At 45.2% G+C, this 27,476-nt stretch overlaps 1 protein-coding gene across 1 annotated transcript in view; it reads right to left on the reverse strand.

The window, feature by feature from the left end:
• plxna1a (plexin A1a) overlaps positions 1-27,476 on the reverse strand; it is a 238,802-nt gene that overhangs the window by 52,599 nt on the left and 158,727 nt on the right. Inside the window, exons 8-9 of the mRNA XM_039008029.1 lie at positions 26,849-26,963; positions 3,412-3,612 (exon numbers count right to left, since the gene is read on the reverse strand). Coding sequence (XP_038863957.1) covers positions 3,412-3,612; positions 26,849-26,963 — 316 coding nt within the window. The remainder of the gene's footprint in view (positions 1-3,411; positions 3,613-26,848; positions 26,964-27,476) is intronic.

The following is a 27,476-nucleotide window of genomic DNA, read 5'->3' on the forward strand; positions in this document are numbered from 1 at the left end:
AACAAGCATAATGGTCTACAACGCATCTTTCTTTGAGCAATGTCAAATAAGGACATGGTAGACAGTCTCACAGTCAAATTTGCTCTGTTGTTGTCACCCCTGTGGAAACACAAACATGAAATCTAATGCAATCCAAACAGCTTCTTGTTTAACAGCAGAATGGTACTCTGTGTGTGTGTGTCTTCTTCTCCCGCCCGATGGGCTCTGAGGAATGGAGGAAACACAACACCAAACAGAGTTTACAGTTAAGTGGACCAACCTGTCCTCTCCAGCTCTGGGTCCATGGTGGTGGGGGTGGAGAGTGGAAGAGAGGGACTGAGCGGTCAGGCCAGGCGGGAGTATTCTACTACCCTGCAGGCAATAAGCACACAGCAGTAGTGGCTGTAGGACCGCCACCGGAGCATGGATCATGATGCTGGGACCAATCACCTTACATTCTGTTCTGTAACATAACCCCCCCCCCCCCTTCTTTCTGTTGTTCACTATCTCTTTCTGTTATTCTCTCTATGCTTCTCTCTGTCTCTCCTCCCACCTCTCTCTCCCTCTGCCCCATATAAAAACACATCTCTCCAGCTCCTCTGTTCCCTCGTCTCATTAGACGACCCATCCTTTCCTTCTCACCCTCTCCTACCATTTTATTTTCTCCCTCAGTTAAAGGGACCTGCGCTGATCCCGGGGTTGCCAGTCGCTCTGCTGGACCAATACAATTCATCATCATGTTATCTGCACGGGAATGACTTAGATCCTATCAAAGCCACCTGACAGGCCTCGTCCTTTTCCTACCAAGGCTGAGAGACTGAAGCTGCTGAAGGGGAGATCCTGGACAAGATCTCCCCTCCTTTTCCCACTTCAATCATTGTGGGGGGGGTTCCAGAGGGGAGAGAGAGGCCAGCCATCTCCCAGAGAGGAAGCCAATATGATGAAGCTTTCCCTGATATGATCTCTCTGTATTTCTCCCCTGTGCTCCAAGCTCTCCTTCTGGCTCTCCCTCTCCACTCTAACTGATCAAATAGTATGGTGGAAGGACTCTAAAACGGACCTACAGATACAGGATATGAGCTAGTTAGATCATGAATGACATCATCCTTATGGGTTAGCTTGGCCTCAGCAGCCAATTTTAATTGGCATGTATTTCTTACTAAGAGAAGGTGTAGGTGCTCCGCAGGATTGATGTTAACTCTCCAACTCAGTCCTTTGTGTCTGCAAGACCTATTCACACAAACACACCTACACACACACACACACACACACACACACACACACACACACACACACACACACACACACACACACACACACACACACACACACACACACACACACACTCCAACATGCTCCGTCGATACACATGAATCCATCCATCCACACATACACCAACACGCCTCTCTGGAGATTGATGGTAAACACTAGGTTGACTACAGTGTCTCTACAGTGTAAACACTAGGTTGACTACAGTGTCTCTACAGTGTAAACACTAGAGCAGGATGGATGTGCTGTGTCCTCTGTTCTCTGGTCAGCAGAGAGACGGGCCGATGAGCTAATAAACTCAATGATAGTCCACAGCACACGGCAGAACACACTACAGTGCACCTCTCTTGTTTACTCAATCGATCCGCCTGGCTCTCTCTCTCTCTCTCTCTATCTCCGTCTCTCGCTCCCTTAACGAATGTTCATGTTTTATTAACTGTTCGCATTTTAGAGACGAAGAGGTCAATACACCTCAAGCACACGCCGACAACTAACTACTACTGATCTAATGATGAGAGGATCTATCTGGGGCTCTCACAGGAGGCCTGGGCTGGGCTCCATCACAGGTCAAGGCTGGTGCCCTGCTACAGGTTCTACCTGGAGTTCTGCCTGCACTGTTTATTCTGCCCTCAGTGAGAGAAGTGGACTTTCTGGTTCAGTAAAGTGACGTGGCCAGTGAGAGGGAACGAGCCATCCTTGAGGGCTGAATGAGGCCTGGTGGGTACAGTGAAGGCATGTTAAAGGAACTTGGGTCTGTCTGACAAGTTAGAAAAAGCTGTGGTCTTCCTTCCGTATGACCACCCCGTGCCACGGTAAATATGCGAATAACTTAATTTAATAAGAAAGCTCTGAACAGAGACATGCTGCACTCGCGCTAAATCACAGAATGTTAAGTAATTGGTCTAATTTAACTGACGTGATTTCACTGTGGAAATGAACACGACTGAAATTGCCGTTCCATATTAAAATTGCCAGCTTGTCTGGCTTGCTGAGTAGTGGCAACGACATGTTACAGTGTGTCTCCCTGCCTCCCTCTGCCACCAGCAGCACACTGACTGACTGACTGACTGACTGACTGACTGACTGACTGACTGACTGACTGACTGACTGACTGACTGACTGACTGACTGACTGACTGACTGACTGACTACACAGAGAAGGCAGAGGGATGCAGGTTGGACTAGCCTCGCCCTACAAGCTGAAAAACGTACATTATAAACACCATTTGGTGCATGATGCATACTAACCATAACAACATATCATGCTGTCTGTTACCATGAGACAGCTACAATGTTTTCTTGGCCCTGATGATCCCCTTATTGTGTAGCCAGTTGCTTGGCAGCCCTAGCTGATTGTTTACACCCATATAGCTTTGTCTGCGGCTCATATCCAATGGAGAAATGGCATGCCATTGGCTGAGCGGGCAGAGGCTGTTGATTTGAAATGGCTGCGACAGCAAACAGTCGATAAAGGCCTGTTTAGTGAGACAGCTCTCCTCGCGCTCTTAGCTGCGTAATTAGGTTCCCTTCAGAAGCGCCAAGAGTTTCTCGAGTGAGAGGGGAGAGAGAGTACTATAATGGGCATCAATAAAGGAGCGCAGACGAGTGTCATGCCTCTGTCAAACGCACGGGACCACTCTACCCGTTAATGACTGCAGATGGGCGGCAGTCCGTCAAAGTGAATATACAGCTGCGTGTTTCATCAGGCTGAGCTAGCTGGACAAACCTACGGCTCAATGGGAGAAAAAGAGAGAGAGAGAGTGGGGAAACAGAGGAGAGAGAGAGAGAGAGAGAGAGCCGGAAAGAGGAAGGGAGGTGGGAGAAAGGAGAGCATGGTAGATAATGGCTGAGGATGGATGCTGCTGGTTCTATTATAACTAAACTGGCAGATATCAAAAGAACAGGGGAGAGAGGAAGGGGGAACCAAAAGGAGGTAAAAGCAAGAAGATAGAAACACTCAGGCTGGCATCTAATTTTTTTTTAAAGGAAGGTGATCACACTGATACACACAGAGAGAGAATCACACATAAACAAACACAACCTCTATCATGCATTACCTATGACTACACTGTATGACTAGGATGGTGGTTGGGTTGGGGGTGGTAGTACGGTACAGAATGGGGTGGAGGACAGCAGACTAAGACAGGACAGTTATGGTAATCACCGAGGTCCTCTGACACTGGATGCTGGTGCTGTTGAAGCGCAGGGCGGTGACGCTGTAGGTGGCTCCCTGGATGTGGAAGATACACTCGTAGTTCCTCTGTCCAGACTGGGGCTGAGGCAGGTTCTTAGCCAGCAGGGTGATGGGCTTCATCACCCCCACTGGGATGTAGATCTGGGTGGATGGCAGGATCTGGGGACACTCCTGGGAACAGGGAGAGAGACCATGGTTAGGCTCCTATTCTGTAAGCAGCTAGAACTAAGGAAATGGAGGACTGGACATTTACTGGACTGGAAAAGTATGTGGACACCCCTTCAAATTAGTGGATATCAACTATTTCAGCCACACCCATTGCTGACAACTGTAAAAAAAAAAAAAAAAAAGTAAAAAAAAAGAGCACACAGCCATGCAATCTCCACAAACATTGGCAGTAGAATAGCCTGCACTGAAGAGCTCAGTGACTTTCAACGTGGCACTGTCATAGAATGCCACCTTTCCCTGGTCAACTGTAAGACCTGTTATTGGGAAGTCAAAACGTCTAAGAGCAACAACGTCTCAATCGTGAAGTGGTAGGCCACACAAGCTCACAGAACGGGACAGTGCTGAAATGTGTAGCGGGTAAATATCGTCTGTCCTCGATTGCAACATTCACTACCCCATAAGACATGCCACAAGAGGTCTCTTCACAGTCCCCAAGTCCAGAACAGACTATGGGAGGCGCACAGTACTACGTAGAGCCATGACTACATGGAACTCTATTCCACATCAAGTAACTGACGCAAGCAGTAAAATTAGATTTAAAAAACTCCTTATGGAACGGTGGGGACTGTGAAGCAACACAAACATTGGCACAGACACATGCATACACACACACGATAACATACACACTATACATACACATGGTGTCTCTGCCTGGCCGGTTCCCCTCCACTGGGATTCTCTACCGCTAACCCTATTACAGGGGCTGAGTCACTGGCTTACTGGTGCTCTTTCATGCCGTCCCTAGGAGGGGTGCGTCACTTGAGTGGGTTGAGTTACTGACGTGATCTTCCTGTCTGGGTTGGCGCCCCCCCTTGGGTTGTGCTGTGGTGGAGATCTTTGTGGGCTATACTCGGCCTTGTCTCAGGATTGTAAGTTGGTGGCTGAAGATATCCCTCTAGTGGTGCGGGGGCTGTGCTTTGGCAAAGTGGGTGGGGTTATATCCTTCCTGTTTGGCCCTGTCCGGGGGTATCATCGGATGGGGCCACAGTGTCTCCTGACCCCTCCTGTCTCAGCCTCCAGTATTTATGCTGCAGTAGTTTGTGTCGGGGGGCTAGGGCCAGTTGGTTATATCTGGAGTACTTCTCCTGTCTTATCCAGTGTCCTGTGTGAATTTAAGTATGCTCTCTCTAATTCTCTCCTTCTCTCTTTCTTTCTCTCTCTCGGAGGACCTGAGCCCTAGGACCATACGTCAGGACTACTGGGCATGATGACTCCTTGCTGTCCCCAGTCCACCTGGCCTTGCTGCTGTTCCAGTTTCAACTGTTCTGCCTGCAGTTATGGAACCCCTACCTGTCCCAGACCAACTGTTTTCAACTCTTAATGATCGGCTATGAAAAGCCAACTGACATTTATTCCTGATTATTATTTGACCATGCTTGTCATTTATGAACATTTTGAACATCTTGGCCATGTTCTGTTATAATCTCCACCCGGCACAGCTAGAAGAGGACTGGCCACCCCTCATAGCCTGGTTCCTCTCTAGGTTTCTTCCTAGGTTTTGGCCTTTCTAGGGAGTTTTTCCTAGCCACCGTGCTTCTACACCTGCATTGCTTGCTGTTTGGGGTTTTAGGCTGGGTTTCTGTACAGCACTTCGAGATATTAGCTGATGTACGAAGGGCTATATAAAATAAACTTGATTGATTGATTGATTTAGTCATGCAGATATGTGGTAGTGGTGGAGTATGGGCCTGAGGGCACACAGTGTGTTGTGAAATCTGTGATTGTATTGTTTTAAAATTGTATAAACTGCCTTAATTTTGCTGGACCCCAGTAAGAGTAGCTGCTGCTTTGGCAGCACCTAATGAGGATCCATAATAAATATAAATACTAATACAAATATCGAGTTCCAAACTGCCTCTGGAAGCAACATCAGCAGAATAACTGTTCGTCGGGAGCTTCATGAAATGGGTTTCCATGGCCGAGCAGCTGAACACAGGCCTAAGTGCCAAGCGTGTTCAATGCCAAGCGTCGGCTGGAGTTGTGTAAAGCTCGCTGCCATTGGACTCTGGAGCAGTGGAAACTCGTTCTCTGGAGTGATGAATGACGCTTCACCGTCTGGCAGTCCGACGAACGAATCTAAGTGTGGCGGAGGCCAGGAGAACACTACCTGCCCCAATGCATAGTGCCAACTGTAAAGTTTGGTGGACGAGGTCTGGTCTGGGGCTGTTTTTCATGGTTCGGGCTAGGCCCCTTAGTTCCAGTGAAGGGAAATCTTAACGCTAAAGCATACAATGACATTCTAGACGATTCTGTGCTTCCAACTTTGTGGCAGTTTGGGAAAGGCCCTTTCCTGTTTCAACATGACAATGCCCCATGCACAAAGCCAGGTCCATACAAAAATGGTTGGTCGAGATCGGTGTGGAAGAACTTGACTAGGATGAATTGGGAATGCCAATTGTGAGCCAGGCCTAATCGCCCAACATCAGTGCCCGACCTCACTAATGCTCTTATGGCTGAATGGAAGCAAGTCCCCGCAGCAATGTTCCAACATCTAGTGGAAAGTCTTCCCAGAAGTGTGGAGGCTGTTATAGCAGCAAAGGGGGGACCAACAGTGTATTAATGCCCATGATTTTGCAATGAGATGTTGGACGAGCCATGTAGTGTAAATATAGCAATGCAGTTGTACTGTAGATGGCATTAGTGATTTTGAAAGCGGTCTTGATGCACAGTGTGTGAGCTTTAAGCACAGAGTTATACAACATGTACAGACACAACCAACTGTGAGGAAGACAGAGGAATGCAGTATTTCTAATTGTATGAAGCCATGTAATGGCCCTAATTGCTCAGAGAAACTGGCATATTTCTGGAGGTGGGGGTGGCAGATTAGCGTCCACAGAGGTCATTGCCATGCCAACCGATTAGCAAGACAGTGCGAAAAAAAGAAACACAATGAAGCGATTCTAGTGTTTATGCCATTTAAAGGTTTTGGCAGGGTCTGGGCAAAAGAGCCAGTCCATTCAAATCCAGTCCAGGTAATCAATGGGAAGAGCAGTCCGTGCTGTCTGGTGTCCTCTCCTGGCCCTGATCCCAACACAAGGGCACTGGAGCGAACAGGAACAGAGCAACGGGCAGCTTAAGATATACATCAACGAACAGGAGATGGGCAACCATGGACACACTTGGCAAAGAAAAAATGTATTTGTTGATATAGTTGCATTTAACTAATAGACGCCATCTTCTCCCACACAAGATTTAGCAACAGGCTGTAAACAATGAATATTACTATTCCAAACAGTTACATAGCAAAAACATGAACAGTACCATGGTAATGTGAGTGAATGAAATGTGTTCTTACTCTTCCTATTCAAATGAGTCATTGCCAATAAGCTAGACAAACAAGTCCAGACAGCAGACAGCCTTTGTCAGCAGGAAAAACGAAGAGCCAAGCCTAAATCTAAAAAATGTACAATAAAACTGTACTTTAAGCAAAAACTATTCCAATATCAACATTTGTAGACATTTGAAGAATTTCAAACATAATATGATTACTATTTTAATTCAAAGTTCCAGGTCTGGCAGACTATTGTCTATAGTATACTCTATAGACAGCACTGACCATATCATCCCTGTGTGTGAGTGAAGCTTCTTATCATGAGCTGGGCTGTGTAAACAGACTCCTGCTCAGACGCCAACACAGGGCTCTGTGACACCAGGCAGCCAGGCTCTTCTATTGGGCTGCAGATTTAATTGCCTGCGGCTGCAGTCTTGTTATTAAACTGTGTTCCACCACAGCTCTCCTCGTTTCCTCTCCGCTCTCCTCCTTTGCCCTAATCTCCCCTCCTCTCCTACCCTCTCCTCTCCCCTCCCCTCCCTCCTCTCACTCTCCTCTCCTACCCTCTTTCCCCCCCTCTTTTCTCCTACCCTCTCCTCTTCCCTCCCCTATTCACCTCTCCTCTCCCTTATTCTGCTCTCCTCTCCTCTTCTCCCCTTCTCTCATTTGCTGAATAAATAGAGTATGATGCAATTTCCCTCTGGACAGCCTTGCTTCCATCTTCAATTACTATGTAAGAGACAATGAAAGACTCTTGATACTAAGCTAGAAGAAATGTATAGGATTTGCCTCAGGACAATAGGGAGACTACTACTGAGGATAAGGAAGGTCCAGATGACTAATAAATACGGGTGCTCTATTGTCCTTTCATACCAACACTCCCAAAATATTCATTGGAACTTTAATTTCTTGAATCATTATTACCGTAAGCTCAGCATCGTATATTTGTATATCAGTTTGTGCTTTGCTAAACCAGTGTTAAATTAAGTGCAGGTAATGACTTGAAATTGCAATTTGAATCGGAAGCCATTGGGCAAAGAAAATCATTGGACGTAATGGAATTGGGTGATACACAAACCCAAATAGCGAAACAAGAATAATGGGGCTTGTGAATGAATCCCCAATTCTAAGGCAGCAAAGAGGGAGAAGGATCAATTCCAGGCGGGCTGCTCTGAGTCCGAAAGAGACGTTGTGCTGGGAGCCTGGCTTTAGTATTCACTGCACACAGGTGGGGAACAGACAAGCGTAAACAACACGCTTAATGAACTGCCTCCAGCCTCTGATAGGGACTGACTTCAGGAAGAAAGGAGAAGTAAAGTTGTGTGTGTGTGTGTGTGTGTGTGTGTGTGTGTGTGTGTGTGTGTGTGTGTGTGTGTGTGTGTGTGTGTGTGTGTGTGTGTGTGTGTGTGTGTGTGTGTGTGTGTGTGTGTGTGTCTGTGTGCATTTGTGCGCAGTCTGTTCCCAGAACAAAGAAGTGAAACAGTCCTCTTCCCACCAAACCAGTGTAACGCTGCTATCGCTGACTGTCTGGGTAGCGCGGGTCAGGCAAACCGCAGCCTCCCTCTGTGGTATGTAAAACACGTGTCTCTGGCCAGACAGTGCAGAGACAGAGACAGACAGACTGCTAACTCCTCAGTCTGAATCACACTCTGGCCCCAACTGTGCCAACACATGGCCCGCATGCCTGCAGCAGAAACCTCAGAGGCCTGGTGCATTGGCATGGACTGGAGGGTCGTAGACACTCCTGCGGGCCAAGCCAGAACCACATCCTGCAGCACTCAGCACCCAGCCCAGCCAAACTCAACCATCAGCTCCAGACATTGCCATCCAGCTGGGGCACAGGCCGCAACCTCCCAACCTCTGGTTCTCATTACGGATCAGCCAGAGCCATGAGACAAAGTCCTGCCACGTTCAGAAGGGAACTGATGATGCACACAAGTTGAGGGCAAGAGAAGGAGAAAAAAAGAGATCAACAAAAAGAGGTGGAAAAAAAATAGAAACGATTTCATTGCCAGTCCTGACAGGTGTCAAAACAGAGTTGAAAGTGTGTATCAGATTGCACTCTTCCAGAGTACAATGGAACAATGGTTTACCAGGGGGATTCCTTTGAAGTGGTTTCTCGCTTTCCTTTATTCACTCCTTTATTTCCTTTGAAATGACAGAAAGGGAGAAAGACAGAGAGCGGGAGAGAAAGAGAGAGAGAGAGAGAGAAGAGAGAGAAAGAGAGAGGAAGAGAGAGAAAGAGAGAGAGAAACGTACATTTTCTCAGTGAAAACAATGTACTGAGCAAATGTCAAATGGGCTTTTCACCAAATTACTGTACGACAGACCACGTATTCACCCTGCACACCCTAATTGACAAACAAACAAAACAAAGGCAAAGTCTTGTCATGCTCTGTTGATTTCAAAGAAGCTTTTGACTCAATTTGGCATGAGGTTCTGCTATACAAATTGATGGAAAGTGACGTTGGGGGGAAAAAATACAACATTATAAAATCCATGTACACAAACACTCTTCTGGGAAGGCACTGATGTTGGGCGATTAGGCCTGGCTCACAGTCGGTGTTCCAATTAATCCCTAAGGTGTTTGATGGGTTTGAGGTCAGGGCTCTGTGCTGGCCAGTCATGTTCTTCCACACCAATCTCGACAAACCATTTTGTTTTGTGCACGGGGGCATTGTCATGCTGAAACAGGAAAGGGCCTTCCCCAAACTGTTGCCACAACATTGGAAGCACAGAATCGTCTAGAATGTCATTGTATGCTGTAGAATTAAGATTTTCCTTCACTGGAACTAATGGGCCTAGCCCGAACCATGAGAAACAGCCCCAGACCATTATTCATAATCCACCAAACTTTACAGTTTTCACTATGTATTCGGGCAGGTAGCGTTCTCCTGTCATCCGCCAAATCCAGATTTGTCCGTCGGACTGCCAGATGGTTAAGTGTGATTCATCACTCCAGAGAGCGGGATTCCACTGCTCCAGAGTTCAATCGCGGCGAGCTTTACACCACTCCAGCAGATGCTTGGCATTGCGCATGGTGATCTTAGGCTTGTGTGCGGCTGCTCGGCTATGGAAACCCATTTCACAAAGCTCCCGATGAACAGTTATTGTGCTGAGGTTGGTTCCAGTTTGGAACTCGGTAGTGAGTGTTATAACAGAGGACAGATGTTTTTTATGCGTTACGCTCTTCAGCACTCGGCGGTCCCGTTCTGTGAGCTTGTGTGGCCTACCACTTCACAGCCTAGATGTTTACACTACACAATAACAGCATTAACAGTTGACATGACGGTGTCATGTTGAAAGTCACTGAGCTCTTCAGTAAGGCCATTCTTCTGTTTGTCCATGGAGATTGCATGGTTGTGTGCTCAATTTTATACACCGAATCCACTAATTTGAAGGGGTGTTCACATACTTTTGTGTATATTGTCCATATCAACAAATTGGCAAGGGCACTAGAACAGTCTGCAGCACCCGGCCTCACCCTATTAGAATCTGAAGTCAAATCTCTACTGTTTGCTGATGATCTGCTGCTTCTGTCCCCAACCAAGGAGGGCCTACAGCAGCACCTAGATCTTCTACACAGATTCTGTCAGACCTGGGCCCTGACAGTAAATCTCAGTAAGACAAAAATCATAGTGTTCCAAAAAAGTTCCAGTTGCCAGGACCACAAATACAAATTCCATCTAGACACCGTTGCCCTAGAACACACAGAAAACTATACATACCTCGGCCTAAACATCAGCACCACAGGTAACTTCCACAAAGCTGTGAACCATCTGAGAGACAAGGCAAGAAGGGCCTTCTACGCCATCAAATAGGAACATAAAATTCAACATCCCAATTAGGATACTTGAATCAGTTATAGAACCCATTGCCCTTTATGGTTGTAAGGTCTGTGGTCCGCTCACCAACCCCAAAATTCATAAAATGGGACAAACACCAAATTGAGACTCTGCATGCAGAATTCTGCAAAAACATCTTCCATGTACACCGCAAAAAAACAAATAATACATGCAGAGCAGAATTAAGATGATAGCCACTAGTTATCAAAAATAGTTAAATACTTCAACCACCTAAAAGGAAGCGATTCCCAAACCTATCACCTACAGAGAGATTAACCTAGAGAAGAATCCCATAAGAAAGCTGGTCCAGGACAGTAACACAATTAGACCCAACAAAATCATGAGAAAACAAAAAGATAATTACTTGACAAATTGGAAAGAATTAACAACAACAAAAAGAGCAAACTGAAAAGCTATTTGGCCCTAAACAGAGAGTACACAGTGGCAGAATACCTGACCACTGTGGCTGACCAAAAATGAAGGAAAGCTTTGACTATGTAGAGACTCAGTGAACATAGCCTTGCTATTGAGAAAGGCCGCCGTATGCAGACCTATGTGCACACTGCCCACAAAATGAGGTCGAAAATGAGGTGCTTCCTAACCTCCTGCCAAATGTATGACCATATTAGAGACACATACTTCCCTCAGATTACACAGACCCACAAAGAATTAGAAAACAAATCCAATTTTGATAAACTCACATATTGTAAATACAATGTCTATGTGTATTTATTTTCCCAGTTGTACTTTAACTATTTGCACATCGTTACAACACTGTTTATAACCATAATATACATTTGAAATGTCTCTATTCCTTTGAAACTTTTGTGAGTGTAAACATATGTTTACCATTCCAATAAAGCCCTTTGAATTGAATTTAGATAGTGAGAGAGAGAGAGAGAGAGAGAGGCTTGTGTGAGCTGGGGCTCCAGGTTAGGTTTGCTGCTCTCAGTGCTCCCCTCACACTTTATCCCCTCTCTCCCCTGGTGCTGTGAATCAAGAAGAGGTGAGACATGGCCCTGGGAGTCGTTTATTAAGGTGGGAATGAGAGTCAGGAGGAGAGTCAGGGGTTCACCAAATAGGAGAGTGTTTGGCTGATTATTTGTGTTGCCCTCAACCCCTCGGGGGAAAACGAGGCTGAAACTCTGGGAGAGACAGAGAGAGGCAGCTTCCTGCTGTCCCTGCTCCAAAACACCAATCTAACCCTGGGGTTGTGGGGTTGGGAGTCAGAGCGCTGCAGAGGAACCTGTCTGGAGGGCAAACAGGAAGAAGGCATAAGGTGTCAGCCAGCAGCAGATAAAGATGAGTGGGTTTTCTGGCTCTAGACTCATCTCTACTTCTCCCATTTCCTCCTCTTAGTGCTAGCCTGGCCCCGGCAGCTCCGCAGGGCTTGCTAGTCTGCATGGTGTTTGTTTTGTTGAAAAGCAGCCTCCAGACATGCCCCCTCTGGCAACAGATTTCTGTTAGCATTTGATTTTCCCCTCCCATCAAGCCGTGTAACACTGCAAAGGTTGCAGTCTTAGAAGATTAAGCAGGGCTTACATAACAAACAGCAGAACAAGAGAGAGAGAGACAGACAGAAAGAGAGACAGTCAAGTCTCTTCCGTCTTCTGCAACAGGTTTGAAATATGATTCTTCTAAAAATACTAGCAGAGGGAGAGGATGGTGTTTGTAGGCCATGGAGGGAGGAACAAGGGTCTTCCTAGTTTCTCATTTGGATGATTCTATCTCCCATTGACCCTGCATGATTGCTACAGTATGAGATGATGTCATTAGGGGATGCTGAGGTGTTCTCTGTGGGGCTGCTGGCTGTGACCTCATGGGCCTCCTCCTTCAGGCCCCCTGGCCAATTCTAATCCACCATGAAGGATGGTGTGTCACTGCTGGCGGCAAGGGGTGTTGATAGATGAGTAGCTTTGTGATTGACAGAGGGGTGTGCTGTGTGGTGGGGCGAGGAGGGGAGAGCTGCAGAGCTGCAGAGTATGCTATCCCTAATGCAGTAAAGATAACTTTAAAAAAAAAACTGCAGTAAGCTTTATGAGACATATTTTTGAATGCGGACCCATTACACCATTTGTTTGTCTGGATTTGCGGGTTTTGCACACCGGCCGCGCATTTGGGAGAGTGCGATGGTCCCCTTTTGGAGAGCTGCCACAACCCACTGGATTACTGATACATCCCATGAGCAAGGAGCAGGACCCACATCATCCAGCTCAACACACAGAGAGGAACGGGAGACAGACAGAGAGGAACGGGAGACACACATAGAGGAACGGGAGACACACATAGAGGAACGGGAGACAGACAGAGGGGAATGGGAGACAGACAGATGGGAACGGGAGACAGACAGAGAGGAACGGGAGACAGAGGGGAACGGGAGACAGACATAGAGGAACGGGAGACAGACAGAGAGGAACGGGAGACAGACAGAGGGGAACGGGAGACAGACAGAGAGGAACGGGAGACAGACAGAGAGGAACGGGAGACAGACAGAAGGGAACGGGAGACAGACAGAGAGGTACGGGAGATAGACAGAGAGGAACGGGAGACAGACATAGAGGAACGGGAGACAGACATAGAGGAACGGGAGACAGACAGAGAGGTACGGGAGACAGACATAGAGGAACGGGAGACAGACATAGAGGAACGGGAGACAGACAGAGAGGTACGGGAGACAGACAGAGAGGTACGGGAGACAGACAGAGAGGAACGGGAGACAGACATAGAGGAACGGGAGACAGACAGAGAGGAACGGGAGACAGACAGAGAGGAACGGGAGACAGACAGAGAGGAACGGGAGACAGACAGAGAGGAACGGGAGACAGACAGAGGGGAACGGGAGACAGACAGAGAGGAACGGGAGACAGACAGATGGGAACGGGAGACAGACAGAAGGGAACGGGAGACAGACAGAGAGGTACGGGAGACAGACATAGAGGAACGGGAGACAGACATAGAGGAACGGGAGACAGACAGAGGGGAACGGGAGACAGACAGAGGGGAACGGGAGACAGACAGAGGGGAACGGGAGACAGACAGAGAGGAACGGGAGACAGACAGAGAGGAACGGGAGACAGACAGAGAGGAACGGGAGAAAGACAGAGAGGAACGGGGGACAGACATAGAGGAACGGGAGACAGACAGAGGGGAACGGGAGACAGACAGAGAGGAACGGGAGACAGACATAGAGGAACGGGAGACAGACAGAGAGGAACGGGAGACAGACAGAGAGGAACAGGAGACAGACAGAGGAACGGGAGACAGACAGAGAGGAACGGGAGACAGACAGAGAGGAACGGGAGACAGACAGAGAGGAACGGGAGACAGACAGAGAGGAACGGGAGACAGACAGAGAGGAACGGGAGACAGACATAGAGGAACGGGAGACAGACAGAGGGGAACGGGAGACAGACAGAGGGGAACGGGAGACAGACAGAGGGGAACGGGAGACAGACATAGAGGAACGGGAGACAGACATAGGGGAACGGGAGACAGACAGAGAGGAACGGGAGACAGACATAGAGGAACGGGAGACAGACATAGAGGAACGGGAGACAGACAGAGAGGAACGGGAGACAGACAGAGGGGAACGGGAGACAGACAGAGGGGAACGGGAGACAGACAGAGAGGAACGGGAGACAGACATAGAGGAACGGGAGACAGACAGAGGGGAACGGGAGACAGACAGAGGGGAACGGGAGACAGACAGAAAGGAACGGGAGACAGACAGAGAGGAACGGGAGACAGACAGAGAGGAACGGGAGACAGACAGAGGGGAACGGGAGACAGACATAGAGGAACGGGAGACAGACAGAGGGGAACGGGAGACAGACAGAGAGGAACGGGAGACAGACAGAGAGGAACGGGAGACAGACAGAGAGGAACGGGAGACAGACAGAGAGGAACGGGAGACAGACAGAGAGGAACGGGAGACAGACAGAGAGGAACGGGAGACAGACAGAGAGGAAGAGCTAAAAAGGACTCTGATATGATGACTAGATCTCTCGAGGGAGACACAGACAGAGAGACGCTGAATAATATGATCTCACTCTGAGATTTGCTGGGTTTCATGCGAGCCAATACACGTCCCCATAGATTTCTCCTAAGAATAATGTGCCGACAGGTCAAGGGGGCCAGCGAGCAGCATATCATATCCATCAACACAACCAAGCCCTCTCAGTGATTTCAGGCCTGCCTACCGCTCCCTACAGAATCCAATTGTGCCCTGCTGGCCTCTTCATTTGGACAGAGCTGAGCTGTTTAGAGCCAAACAAAATGGAACTCTGGGCTTTGTTTTATCAGAGATTGGCCTGTCTGTTTCTGTCAAACTGTATCTGGGCTGCATGCAGAGACTTGAATAAATGTGATAAATCGATTTAAGCTTTCACAACCAACTCCCAGGGGTGTGTGTTACTGTAGATAGACCAGATCATTACACAGGGTGCTATTCATATCTGATGCTAGGAAATACTGAGCTCAGACAATTGATATTGTGTTTCGACCATAAGATAACAGCGCAACAAACAACAATAAACAGAACTATATTATGTAACTATGTAATTATATTACTAAGACGAAAGTTGTAATGAGTAACAGTCGATGGGTTGTATGAACAAAGTTCCCAAGGTCTATAGAACTGTGGTTGATAGGACACCATGAACCTCTCAGAGGAGCTCAGCGGTAAAATGAAAGGGACTTTGAACCATGAAAAGGCTTTTGGAGTGTCTGCCCACTCCTGGGCCCTAATGTGGAGGAGCAAGGGGAGTAGGGAGAGCCCAAAGAGCTGGAGAGATGAGATATGCAAGGTCAGAAATCTGCTAGGGACTCACAGATAGTATCCACATACTGTAACTGAATCTTCATGGCTAATAATATTGCAGATCAGAGGAGGGGGGGATTGTTTTAAGATGGTCATGCCATGGATCTTAATGTCCAAATTCAATATTTGATCAAATAATTGTATAAAAAATATTTGATACCTGTTAGATAACTAAGCTGTTTGATTTTTTGAGTTTTAGGACCTTATCACATTTTTGGGGGGACACATATTTAACCCCTTGTTTTTGTTGGCACTAAACTACCTCTATACTTGTATTTGTTTGTATGGGTTACCTTTAGACGAGTCCCATGACACTTGTGGGGGTCGTAGAGGGAAACGGAGAGTCTCTCCATAGAGTGGTCATAATAGTTTGTAGCCAAACCGTTCGGATGCTACAGACGTTTTGGTGAGGATGTCTCATGGTCTGATAAACACCACTGTAGCTCAGCCACTTTCCAACGCAGATGCGGAAGGGCGACGTAGGCGGTGTATTGAGGTGGTGTATTGAGGCGGTGTATTGAGGTGGTGTATTGAGGCGGTGTATTGAGGTGGTGTATTGAGGCGGTGTATTGAGGCGGTGTATTGAGGCGGTGTATTGAGGTGGTGTATTGAGGCGGTGTATTGAGGCGGTGTATTGAGGTGGTGTATTGAGGTGGTGTATTGAGGTGGTGTATCGAGGTGGTGTATTGAGGCGGTGTATTGAGGCGGTGTATTGAGGCGGTGTATTGAGGCGGTGTATTGAGGTGGTGTATTGAGGCGGTGTATTGAGGCGGTGTATTGAGGTGGTGTATTGAGGTGGTGTATTGAGGCGGTATATTGAGGCGGTGTATTGAGGCGCTGTATTGAGGCGGTGTATTGAGGCGGTGTATTGAGGCGGTGTATTGAGGTGGTGTATTGAGGCGGTGTATTGAGGTGGTGTATTGAGGCGGTGTATTGAGGTGGTGTATCGAGGTGGTGTATCGAGGTGGTGTATCGAGGTGGTGTATCGAGGTGGTGTATCGAGGTGGTGTATCGAGGTGGTGTATCGAGGTGGTGTATTGAGGCGCTGTATTGAGGCGGTGTATTGAGGCGGTGTATTGAGGTGGTGTATTGAGGTGGTGTATTGAGGTGGTGTATTGAGATGCAGCCCATGCAAAAAAACTAATATCTCTAGCTGAAACTGACTCATTTTGATGGGGATTGTTTTATTATGTTACTAAGACTGTTGCACGGGTACGTCAATATACTCTTAAGGATATTGTATAAACTGTACAAAGAACTTGCTTTGCACCAAACATGAAACAGGATCCCTGACCACGTATTATGCTGATGTTGCCACGGGAGCTCTAGAGTCAGTACTTTCTCTGAAGGGGAGAACTAGGACAGCAGCATTAGATGACTGGGAATTATTAAAGAGAAAATACAGGAAGCGGAGCTGGCCCTGATGGTGTCATTGGACCAAACCCCACATGAAGAAGCTGTCACCAGGATCTCAACTCCTCTATGTAGAAATGATCCCCAGCCTCCATTAGAACGATCTGAGGCATCTAGAAATGAAGATTTAATACACTTTGAATAATTAAAGTAGGCGAGATCAGTGGCCGGCTTGGATCCCTGAGCAGGAGGCACCGCCTGGGAGAACCGAAGAGGGGGCAGCCTGGTACTCAGCTACCCCTGCCAGGGAGAGCTAGAGAAGAGTTAGTCCGGTGCCAGTATCGCAGCACAGTGGGGAGAACCCATATCTAACGACGGAAGGTGAGAGACCATGAGAAGGTACCGGCTTTCGCTAATTGACATTGCAAAAGAATTAAAGGTACAGTCTCAGACGTTTGTCCCATTCTGTAAGGCTGGCTGCAGTAGTGGTGGAGTTGGCTGGTCTGTTCTGAGCCGTGATATTGGGGATGGAGACAGCCAAAGTTGAGCAGGGCTGAGAGTTGGAGCTGGGGCTCTTTGGCAGGCCTTCTCCTCCCTCGCCTGTTCACAGTCTGTTTACTGTAACGCTACTGCAGCTTACCAAGACGCCATTGGACGCACTTCCTCTAGTGTGTGTGCATGCCTGTGTGTACTCACAGGAGAAATGCTTTCACAACATCAGAGAGATGAGAGAGGGAAGAGGGAAAAAAAGCCAGATGAGACAGATTGTACATTTGAGGGAAGGAAGGAATTATGCTTGGCAGACATGCAGGAGAGACAGGTGGCACTGAGGATGTCTGTCTAAATGCATGAATACCATGAATACAGTAACTTCAGAAAGTATTGAATTTTTCCACATTTTTTTGTGTTACAGCCTGAATTTAAAATTGATTAAATGATTTTGTCACTGGCCTACACACAATAACTCATAATGTCAAATTGGAATTATGTTTTTCCCACAAAAATCCAAATGTATTAAAAATGAAAAGCTGAAATGCCTTGAGTCAATAAGTATTTAACCCAATTGTAAAGACAAGCCTAAACAAGTTCAGGAGTAAAAATGTGCTTAACAAGTCATATAATAAGTTGCATGGACTCACTCTCATGATTTGTTTTATGACTACCTCATCTCTGTAACCAACAAAACACATACAATTATCTGTAAGGTCCCTCAGTCAAGCAGTGAATTTCAAACACTAATTCAACTACAAAGACCAGCAAAATGTACAACTCCTCGCAAAACATTGAATATCCCTTTGAGCATGGTGAAGTTATTCATTACTAATTATTAATTTGGAATGTGTATCAATACACCCAGTTACAGGCGTCCTTCTTAACTCAATTGTTGGAGAGGAAGGAAACCAGTCAGGGATTTCACCATGAGGCCAATGGGGACTTTAAAAAATGTACAGAGTTTAATGGCTGTGATAGGAGAAAACTGAGGATGTATCAACAACATTGTAGTTACTCCACAATACTAACCTAAATGACAGAGTGAAAAGAAAGAAGCCTGTACAGAATAAAAATATTCCAAAACATGTATCCTGTTTGCAACAAGGCACTAAAGTAATACTGCAAAAAATATGGCAAAGCAATTAACTTTTTGTCCTGAATACAAAGTATTATGTTTGAGGCAAATCCAATACAACATTACAGAGTACCATTCTCCATTTTTTTAAGCATAGTGGTGGCTGCATCATGGTATGGGTATGCTTGTAATCATTAAAAACTGGGGAGGTTTTCAGAATAAAAAAGAAATGGAGCTAAGCACAGGCAAAATCCTAGAGGAAAACCTGGTTCAGTCTGCTTTCCACCAAACCCTGGGAGAGGAATTCATCTTTCAGCAGGACAATAACCGAAAACACAAGGGAAAATCTACACTGGAGTTGCTTACCAATAAGACAGTGAATGTTCCTGAGTGGCAGAGTTACAGTTTTGAATGACATCTGTTTGAAAATATATTGCAAGATCTGAAAATGGTTGTCTAGCAATGATCAAGAACACATTTGACAGAGCTTGAAGAATTTTTTAAAGAATAATGGGCAAACGTTGCACAAACCAGGTGTGGAAGGCTCTTAGTGACTTACCTAGAAAGACTCAAAGCTGTAATCGATTCAAACATGTATTGACTCAGGGGGCTGAATACTTATCTAATCAAGATATTAGTGTTTTATTTTTAATATATTTGTTTTACAAATGTTGTAATTTTTCTCCTATTTTGACATTACAGAGTATTTTGTGTAGATCGTTAACAAAAAATGACAATTAAATCCATTTTAATCCCACTTTGTAACACAACCAAAAAGTCAAGTAGTGTAAATACTTTCTGAAGGCCCTGTACATACTTTATCAGACAGATATGCAACTCTATACATCCTATTTCATTACAATCAATGACAGCATGCATTAACTACCATATAAGAGTTAACCAAAGCTAGCCTAGCGTGTAATATTGTATCTTAATCAAAGGAAGTACACTAGGCCTATATTTTACCCCCCAGAGCAGTTAATGGGGGTGACAGGAGGAGAACAGAGATGCACATTACTTCACTCTGTCGTTTTGATACATCTTCTAATTAGCAGCAGATAGACTAATGTTAGTTTATCCAAACATCTACATTTTTACATCTGTACAGCCAAAGCTGCTCTAATGGTTATAAATTGGACAAGGAAAAGTATCACCCATTATTCCCTAATGGGTGATATAATACAGTGTAACTGAATGTAAGGAACTCCATAGGGACTTATGGTATAATCAGGTTTTGGATAAGTCGGAAGTTTACATACACCTTAGCCAAATACATTTACTCAGCTTTTCACAATTCCGGACATTTAATCCTAGTAAGAATTCCATGTCTTATGTCAGTTAGGATCACCACTTTATTTTAAGAATGTGAAATGTCAGAATAATAGTAGAGAGAATGATTTATTTCAGCTTATATTTCTTTCATCACATTCCCAGTGGGTCAGAAGTTTACATACACTCAATTAGTATTTGGTAGCATTGCCTTTAAATTATTTAACTTGGGTCAAATGTTTCGAGTAGCCTTCCGCAAGCTTCCCACAATAAGTTGGGTGAATTTTGGCCCATTCCTCCTGACAGAGCTGGTGTAACTGAGTCAGGTTTGTAGGGCTCCTTGCTCGCACACGCTTTCTCAGTTCTGCCCACAAATTTTCCATGGGATTGAGGTCAGGACTTTGTGATGGCCACTCCAATACCTTGACTTTGTTGTCCGTAAGCCATTTTTCCACAACTTTGGAAGTATGCTTGGGGTCATTGCCCATTTGGAAGACTCATTTGCGACCAAGCTTTAACTTCCTGACTGATGTCTTGAGATGTTGCTTCAATATAACCACATCATTGTCCTTCCTCATGATGCCATCTATTTTGTGAAGTGCACCAGTCCCTCTTGCAGCAAAGCACCCCCACAACATGATGCTGCCACCCATGTGCTTCACGGTTGGGATGGGGATCTTCGGCTTGCAAGCCTCCCCCTTTTTCCTCCAAACATAACGATGGTCATTATGGCCAAACAGTTCCATTTTTGTTTCATCAGACCAGAGGACATTTCTCCAAAAAGTACGATCTTTGTCTCCATGTGCAGTTGCAAACCGTAGTCTGGCTATTTTATGGCTGTGTTGGAGCAGTGGCTTCTTCCTTGCTGAGCGGCCTTTCAGGTTAATGACTTAAATGTTATGTCGATATAGGACTCGCTTTACTGTGGATATAGATACTTTTGTACCTGTTTCCTCCAGCATCTTCACAAGGTCCTTTGCTGTTGTTCTGGGATTGATTTGAATTTTTCACACCAAAGTATGTTCATCTCGAGGAGACAGAACGCGTCTCCTTCCTGAGCGGTATGACGGTTTGGACAGATGAACGTGGTACCTTCAGGCATTGCTCCCAAGGATGAAGCAGACTTGTGGAGGTCTACAATTTTTTCTGAGGTCTTGGCTGATTTCTTTTGATTTTCCCATGATGTCAACCAAAGAGGCACTGAGTTTAAAGGTAGGCCTTGAAATACATCCACAGGTACACCTCCAATTGACTCAAATGATGTCAATTAGCCTATCCGAAGCATCTAAAGCCATGACATAATTTTCTGGAATTGTCCAAGCTGTTTAAAGGCTCAGTCAACTTAGTGTATATAAACTTCTGACCCACAGGAATTGTGATACAGTGAATTATAAGTGAAATAATCTGTCTGTAAACAATTCTTGGAAAAATGACTTGTGTCATGCACAAAGTAGATGTCCTAACCGACTTGCCAAAACTATAGTTTGTTGACAAGAAATGTGTGGAGTGGTTGAAAACGAGTTTTAATGACTTCAACCTGAGTGTACGTAAACTTCCAACTTCAACTGTATGTATATTATATATCTCCTATCAGAGATTTGATCCTTTGACTGAGCCCAATTCTGTACTGATTCCATCCCAATGTTGGAGACTGGCTTCAAACTGACAGAGAGACAGACAGCCACTACCTCTACCAGACCAACAAACCCACAGCCACTGTCCATGACAACACATTTGTTTGTTTCAATGTTAGTTTGTTTGTTTGTTTATTCATTTCTCCTGATGGGTTTCTCAAGTGCGGCTTACTCGAGCAATTTTCTGCCTGGTCGGATTTAATGTGCTCCTTTGTTTATCGTCTGTCGGGCGGATGCTGATTGATATACATTTGATTTGCAAATGTTACTCATTACATCGGGGACTTAGTTACAATGCTGGTGGACACACAACTATGAGAAATGCATTTTGGCATATCAGTGGGCACAAAGATAACAGTTGAGAGTGACTTGGCAAAAGTGTGATAATGGAATACATTTCTGACTTATTAACACATTATGTCAAAATGTTGCGTACATTTCCTTCCCACTCCAAACCTATTTTCCATTGAAATCTATTGTTTCGTATACATTTTGGGTTCAAGTTAACTCTTTCTGTTATCGACAATGGTACATAAAAAGTCCATAAAAAAAATGGTGGCATTGGCATTGTGCAACATAAAATAACGGCATCTGTGTGTAACAAGCCTATTGAGATGGACTGGCCATGTAACCATGGTAACCTATGCACCAAAAGGAGAACATATCAGTGCTGGGAGTACAGAGTATGTGTGTGGTTTGGTTGGATTACAGCTCAGCTCAGGGGGAACAACAAGCTGTCTGATTGACTTTCACAGCAGCAGTACCACGACTGATGCCATATTTAGTCTACGATTTTGACCAACACCACAACACTAACGCACTTCATTTTATCTGTTGTCGCTTAACTCTGCCCTCTTTACTCTACGCTCTGTTAGAGAGTTACTTAATTCCTTCACACAACCTTTCCCCAAAATCAGCCCCCCCACAGCCTCTCCACCACCAAATTCTCTGCTCTGAGATTAAACACTTCGCTGCGTTTTCCGCTGGAGCTTTGCAAGCAGTGAGAAAGCGAGCATTGGTTTTACAGTAACAGAATGTTAATCCCAAACTGTACTCAGGGGTAGACGTAACATAATAAACGTATCTCAGAGAAACCCAATTAGTATGATATGTTACGTTTTGTATGGTTTGTATTCATTTGTGGATATCCATCATCCATTTCGATGACATGTTACGAATTATACTTCGTATGATTGCAATTTGTACAATGAGTTATGAATTGCAATTCATACAATGTTATGAATTTGCGTATGATACACAATATACATATGATAGACGTATGATACGTGTAATAGACTATATATACAAAAGTATGTGGACACCTCTACAAATTAGTGGATTCGGCTATTTCAGCCACACCCGTTGCTGACAGGTGTAAAACATTTTGCACACAGCCTTGTAATCTCCATAGACAAACATTGGCAGTAGAGTGGCCTTACTGAAGTGCTCAGTGACTTTCAACGTGGCACCATCATAGGATGCCACCTTTCAAACAAGTCAGTTCGTCAAATGTATGCCTTGGTCAACTGCCCTGGTCAACTGAAAGTACTGTTATTGTGGAGTGGAAACGTCTAGGAGCAACAACGGCTCAGCAGCGAAGTGGTAGGCCACACAAGCTCACAGAAGGGGACCGCCGAATGCTGAATCACGTATCGCGTAAAAAATCATCTGTCGTCAGTTGCAACATTCACTACCGAATCCCAAACTGCCTCTGGAAGCAAAATCAGCACAATAACTGTTTGCCGGGAGCTTCATGCACGAGCAGCTGCACACAAGCCTAAGATCGCCATGCACAATGCCAAGCATCGGCTGGAGTGTTGTAAAGCTGGACTCTGGAGTAGTGGAAACATGTTCTCTGGAGTGATGAATCACGGTTCACCATCTGGTAGTCCAACGGGCGTAACAGGGTTTGGGGGATGCCAGGAGAACGCTACCTGTTCGAATGCATAGTGCCAGCTATGAAGTTTGGTGGAGGAGGAATTATGGTCTGGGGCTGTTTTTCATGGTTCGGGCTAGGCGCCTTAGTTCCAGTGAAAGGAAATCTTAACCCTACAGCATACAATGACATTCTAGACGATTCTGTGTTTCCAAAGTTGTGGCTACAGTTTGGGGAAGGCCCTTTCCTGTTTCATCGTGACAATGCACTGTGCACAAAGCGAGGTCCATACAGAAATGGTTTGTGGAGATCGGTGTGGAAGAACTTAACCTCTCTAGGGTATGTGGGACGGTAGCGTCCCACCTCGTCAACAGCCAGTGAAACTGCAGGGCGCCAAATTCAAAACAACAGAAATCCCATAATTCAAATTCCTCAAACATACAAGTATTTTACACCATTTTAAAGATACACTTGTTGTAAATCCAGCCAAAGTGTCCGATTTCAAAAAGGTTTTACGACGAAAGCACACCAAACGATTATGTTAGGTATGAGCCAAAGATAGGAGTAACAAAAAGCAGAAATAGAGATAAAATGAATCACTAACCTTTGATGATCTTCATCAGATGACACTCATAGGACTTCATGTTAGACAATACATGTATGTTTTGTTCGGTAAAGTTCATATTTATATCCAAAAATCTGAGTTTAGGCGGGATGCTACTGTCTCACTTGGCAAAAAGCCAGAGAAAATGCAGAGCGCCAAATTCAAATTAATTACAATGAAAATTACTATAAAAATCAAACGTTCATTAAATCACACATGAAAGATACCAAATTAAAGCTACACTGGTTGTGAATCCAGCCAACATGTCAGAATTCAAATAGGCTTTTCGGCGAAAGCAAACTATGCTATTATCTGAGGATAGCACAATAGTAAACAAAGACAGAGAAGCATATTTCAACGCTGCAGGCGCGACACAAAACGCATAAATAAAAATATAATTCATGCCTTACCTTTGACGAGCTTCTGTTGTTGGCACTCCAATATGTCCCATAAACATCACAAATGGTCCTTCTGTTCGATTAATTCCGTCGATATATATCCAAAATGTCAATTTATTTGGCGTGTTTGATCCAGAAAAACACCGGTTCCAACTTGCTCAAACGTGACTACAAAATATCTCAAAGGTTACCTGTAAACTTTGCCAAAAAATGTCAAACTACTTTTGTAATACAACTTTAGGTATTTTTTAACGTTAATAATCGATAAAATTGAAGACGGGATGATCTGTGTTCAATACAGGATTAAAACCAACTATAGCTAGCTTTCTGGTCACGCCCTTCTATCTAACAGGACACTTCAAGTGACTCTCGTTCAAGATGGCCGTACTTCTTCATTACACAAAGGAAAAACCTCAACCAATTTCTCAAGACTGTTGACATCCAGTGGAAGCGGTAGGAACTGCAAGCAGGTCCCTTAGAAATCTGGTTTCCCAATGAAAACTCATTGAAAAGAGAGTGACCTCAAAAAAAGAAAAATCTGAATGGTTTGTCCTCGGGGTTTCGCCTGCTAAATAAGTTCTGTTATACTCACAGACATGATTCAAACAGTTTTAGAAACTTCAGAGTGTTTTCTATCCAAATCTACTAATATGCATATCTTATCTTCTGGGGATGAGTAGCTGGCAGTTTAATTTGGGCATGCTTTTCATCCAAAATTCCGAATGCTGCCCCCTACCCTAGAGAAGTTAACTGGCCTGCACAGAGCCCTAACCTCAACCCCATCAAACACCTTTGACCAATGGTTGGTCGAGATCGGTGTGGAAAAACTTGACTGGGATGAATTGGGAATGCCGACTGCGAGCCAGGCCTAATCGCCCAACATCAGTGCCCGACCTCACTAACGCTCTTGTGGCTGAATGGAAGGAAGTCCCCGCAGCAATGTTCCAACATCTAGTGGAAAGCCTTCCCAGAAGAGTGGATGCTGTTATTACAGCAAAGGGGGGACCAACTCCTTATTAATGTCCATGATTTTGGAATGAGATGTTTGAAGAGCAGGTGTCCACATACTTTTGGTCATGTAGTGTATGTTGTGGCTAACGTTAGCTAGGTGGCTAATGTTAGCTAGGCTAGGGGTTAGGGGGTTAAGGTTAGGTTCAAGGTTAGGAGTTAGGTTAAAGAGTTACGGTTAGGGTGAGCTAACATGCTAAGTAGTTGCAATGTAGCTCAAAAGTAGTAAGAAGTTACAATTAGCTAAAATGCTAAAGTTGTCCATGATGAAATTCGAACACGCAACCTTTGGGTTGCTAGACATTCGGGTTAAACACCTACCCAACCACGCCAACCAGACACACTACTATCCTTCTGTTTTATGTACCCACACCAAATGTAACATATCATCCTAATTCACTATGTTATGTCTAGTCTATGAGACCAAGCTGTAAATCTATGTAATGTCCTCTTGAAGTGAAAGAGAGAGAGAGAGAGCGAGAGAGAGAGAGATAGGAAGAGAGAGAGAGCGAGAGCGAGAGAGCGAGAGAGATAGAGAGATAGAGAGAGAGAGAGAGAGAGAGAGAGAAAGAGTGAGAGAGAGAGAGAGAGAGAGAGAGAGTGCATGTGCACTGTGCGCGGCTCTGGCTCCAGCTACGCTGAGGAGATAAAAGCCGTGGCCCTTAATTGGATTGAGGTAGGATACCTCATGACCAATTAATATCTTAAATAAACCACAACGTAACCCAGACGCATGGGAAAGGTGTTCCGCCAGCAAAGAGATAAGGAACCTGCTCTGCCCGTAGCCAAGACAAACACATGTATACAGCAGGTGCATTCACAGATGCTAGAAGCACTGAACAGCAGAACCCGGTGTGTGAACAGATCAGGGTTTCACGTCCCCCCAGGTCACTTAACATGGATGTAAATGTGAATTTACACTTTTAAATAGGTGATTGTCACAGGGATCAGTGGGTCGGGAGATTAAGGTTTGGGGGGTGAAGGAGAATTAGTTTGTTTGTTATAGTTGGCGTGTGTGTGACTGAGTTTGTGATTTGTTTTGTACATTTTTGTACAGTGTGTATATGTGTTTGTGAGAGAGAGAGAGAGAGAGAGAGAGAGAGAGAGAGAGAGAGAGAGAGAGAGAGAGCAGGGGATGAGATTGATATTGGTTTTCATGCGAATGCAACATTTGGAAATGTAGAACATGATACAATTTGCATAGTCATTCACCCTGGCCTGTTTATAAGTGCATAAATCCAGGACTGGTTTTATTTAAACAGCTCCTGCTGAACCACTCATAGCTTCACTCTGAGGCCCAGGCAGGGTGGCTCGACAATACCAAGAGCCCAGCTGGGGACTACTGGACATCAGCCAGCACGTGGATCACTCATCAACGGGAGGAAGTGTGTGTGTGTGAGTGTGTGTACGTGCATGCATGTTTGTGAAAGGTATGAGTGGCTATGTGTGGCACATCAATATAATGTGTTGCTGAAGAGATGGTTGTTACACAGGGAGACAGTGTGCAGTATTTTGGGACAGTGGGGATCTCTCACCTCTGACACGTTGACCCGGCCCTCCTGGAAGGAACAGTCCTTGGCGTTCTGAGTGCACATGTGGCGGTATTTACACCAGTGGCAGGGGAACGAGCCATTGACACATGACAGACACCTGCAAACAGAGAGACACAGAGAGTGATTGAGCTACTGCATTGAATCTAAAACCGAAAACACATTCATAGACTGTTAAAATGGTTGTCCTTGCCTAACAACCTCCTCTCAGTCTCACATATTTCTGTTCTAACCACTATCAACATCTATCGCCATGTTGAAGAGGCAGGTTGAATGAGAGGAGGAGGGTCAGATAAAAGGCTGATTAGGATGAGTGACTGTGGACTATTCATCCTTTATCAACAGCTACTGAGAGGTAGACAGTGAAAGAGATGAAACCAGAAAGATAGATAGGAAGAGCGGAAACAGGTAAACAGGTAGATTAGATGAAAAGAGGGATGAGAGGAAGAAGGAGAAAGGTATATAGCTAGAGTATGTTGTTATATTGACCGACAGCTCTGTCCTAATCAGATGTGTGACACTGTGGTCTACTCTAGAGTTAGGATGAATCTCATATGACTGAAAAAACAAGCTAGGTGTCCTGTGGTCACACACATACACATCAACAACTTTA

Source organism: Salvelinus namaycush, chromosome 14 (assembly GCF_016432855.1).
Source record: "Salvelinus namaycush isolate Seneca chromosome 14, SaNama_1.0, whole genome shotgun sequence".
NCBI lineage: Eukaryota > Metazoa > Chordata > Actinopteri > Salmoniformes > Salmonidae > Salvelinus > Salvelinus namaycush.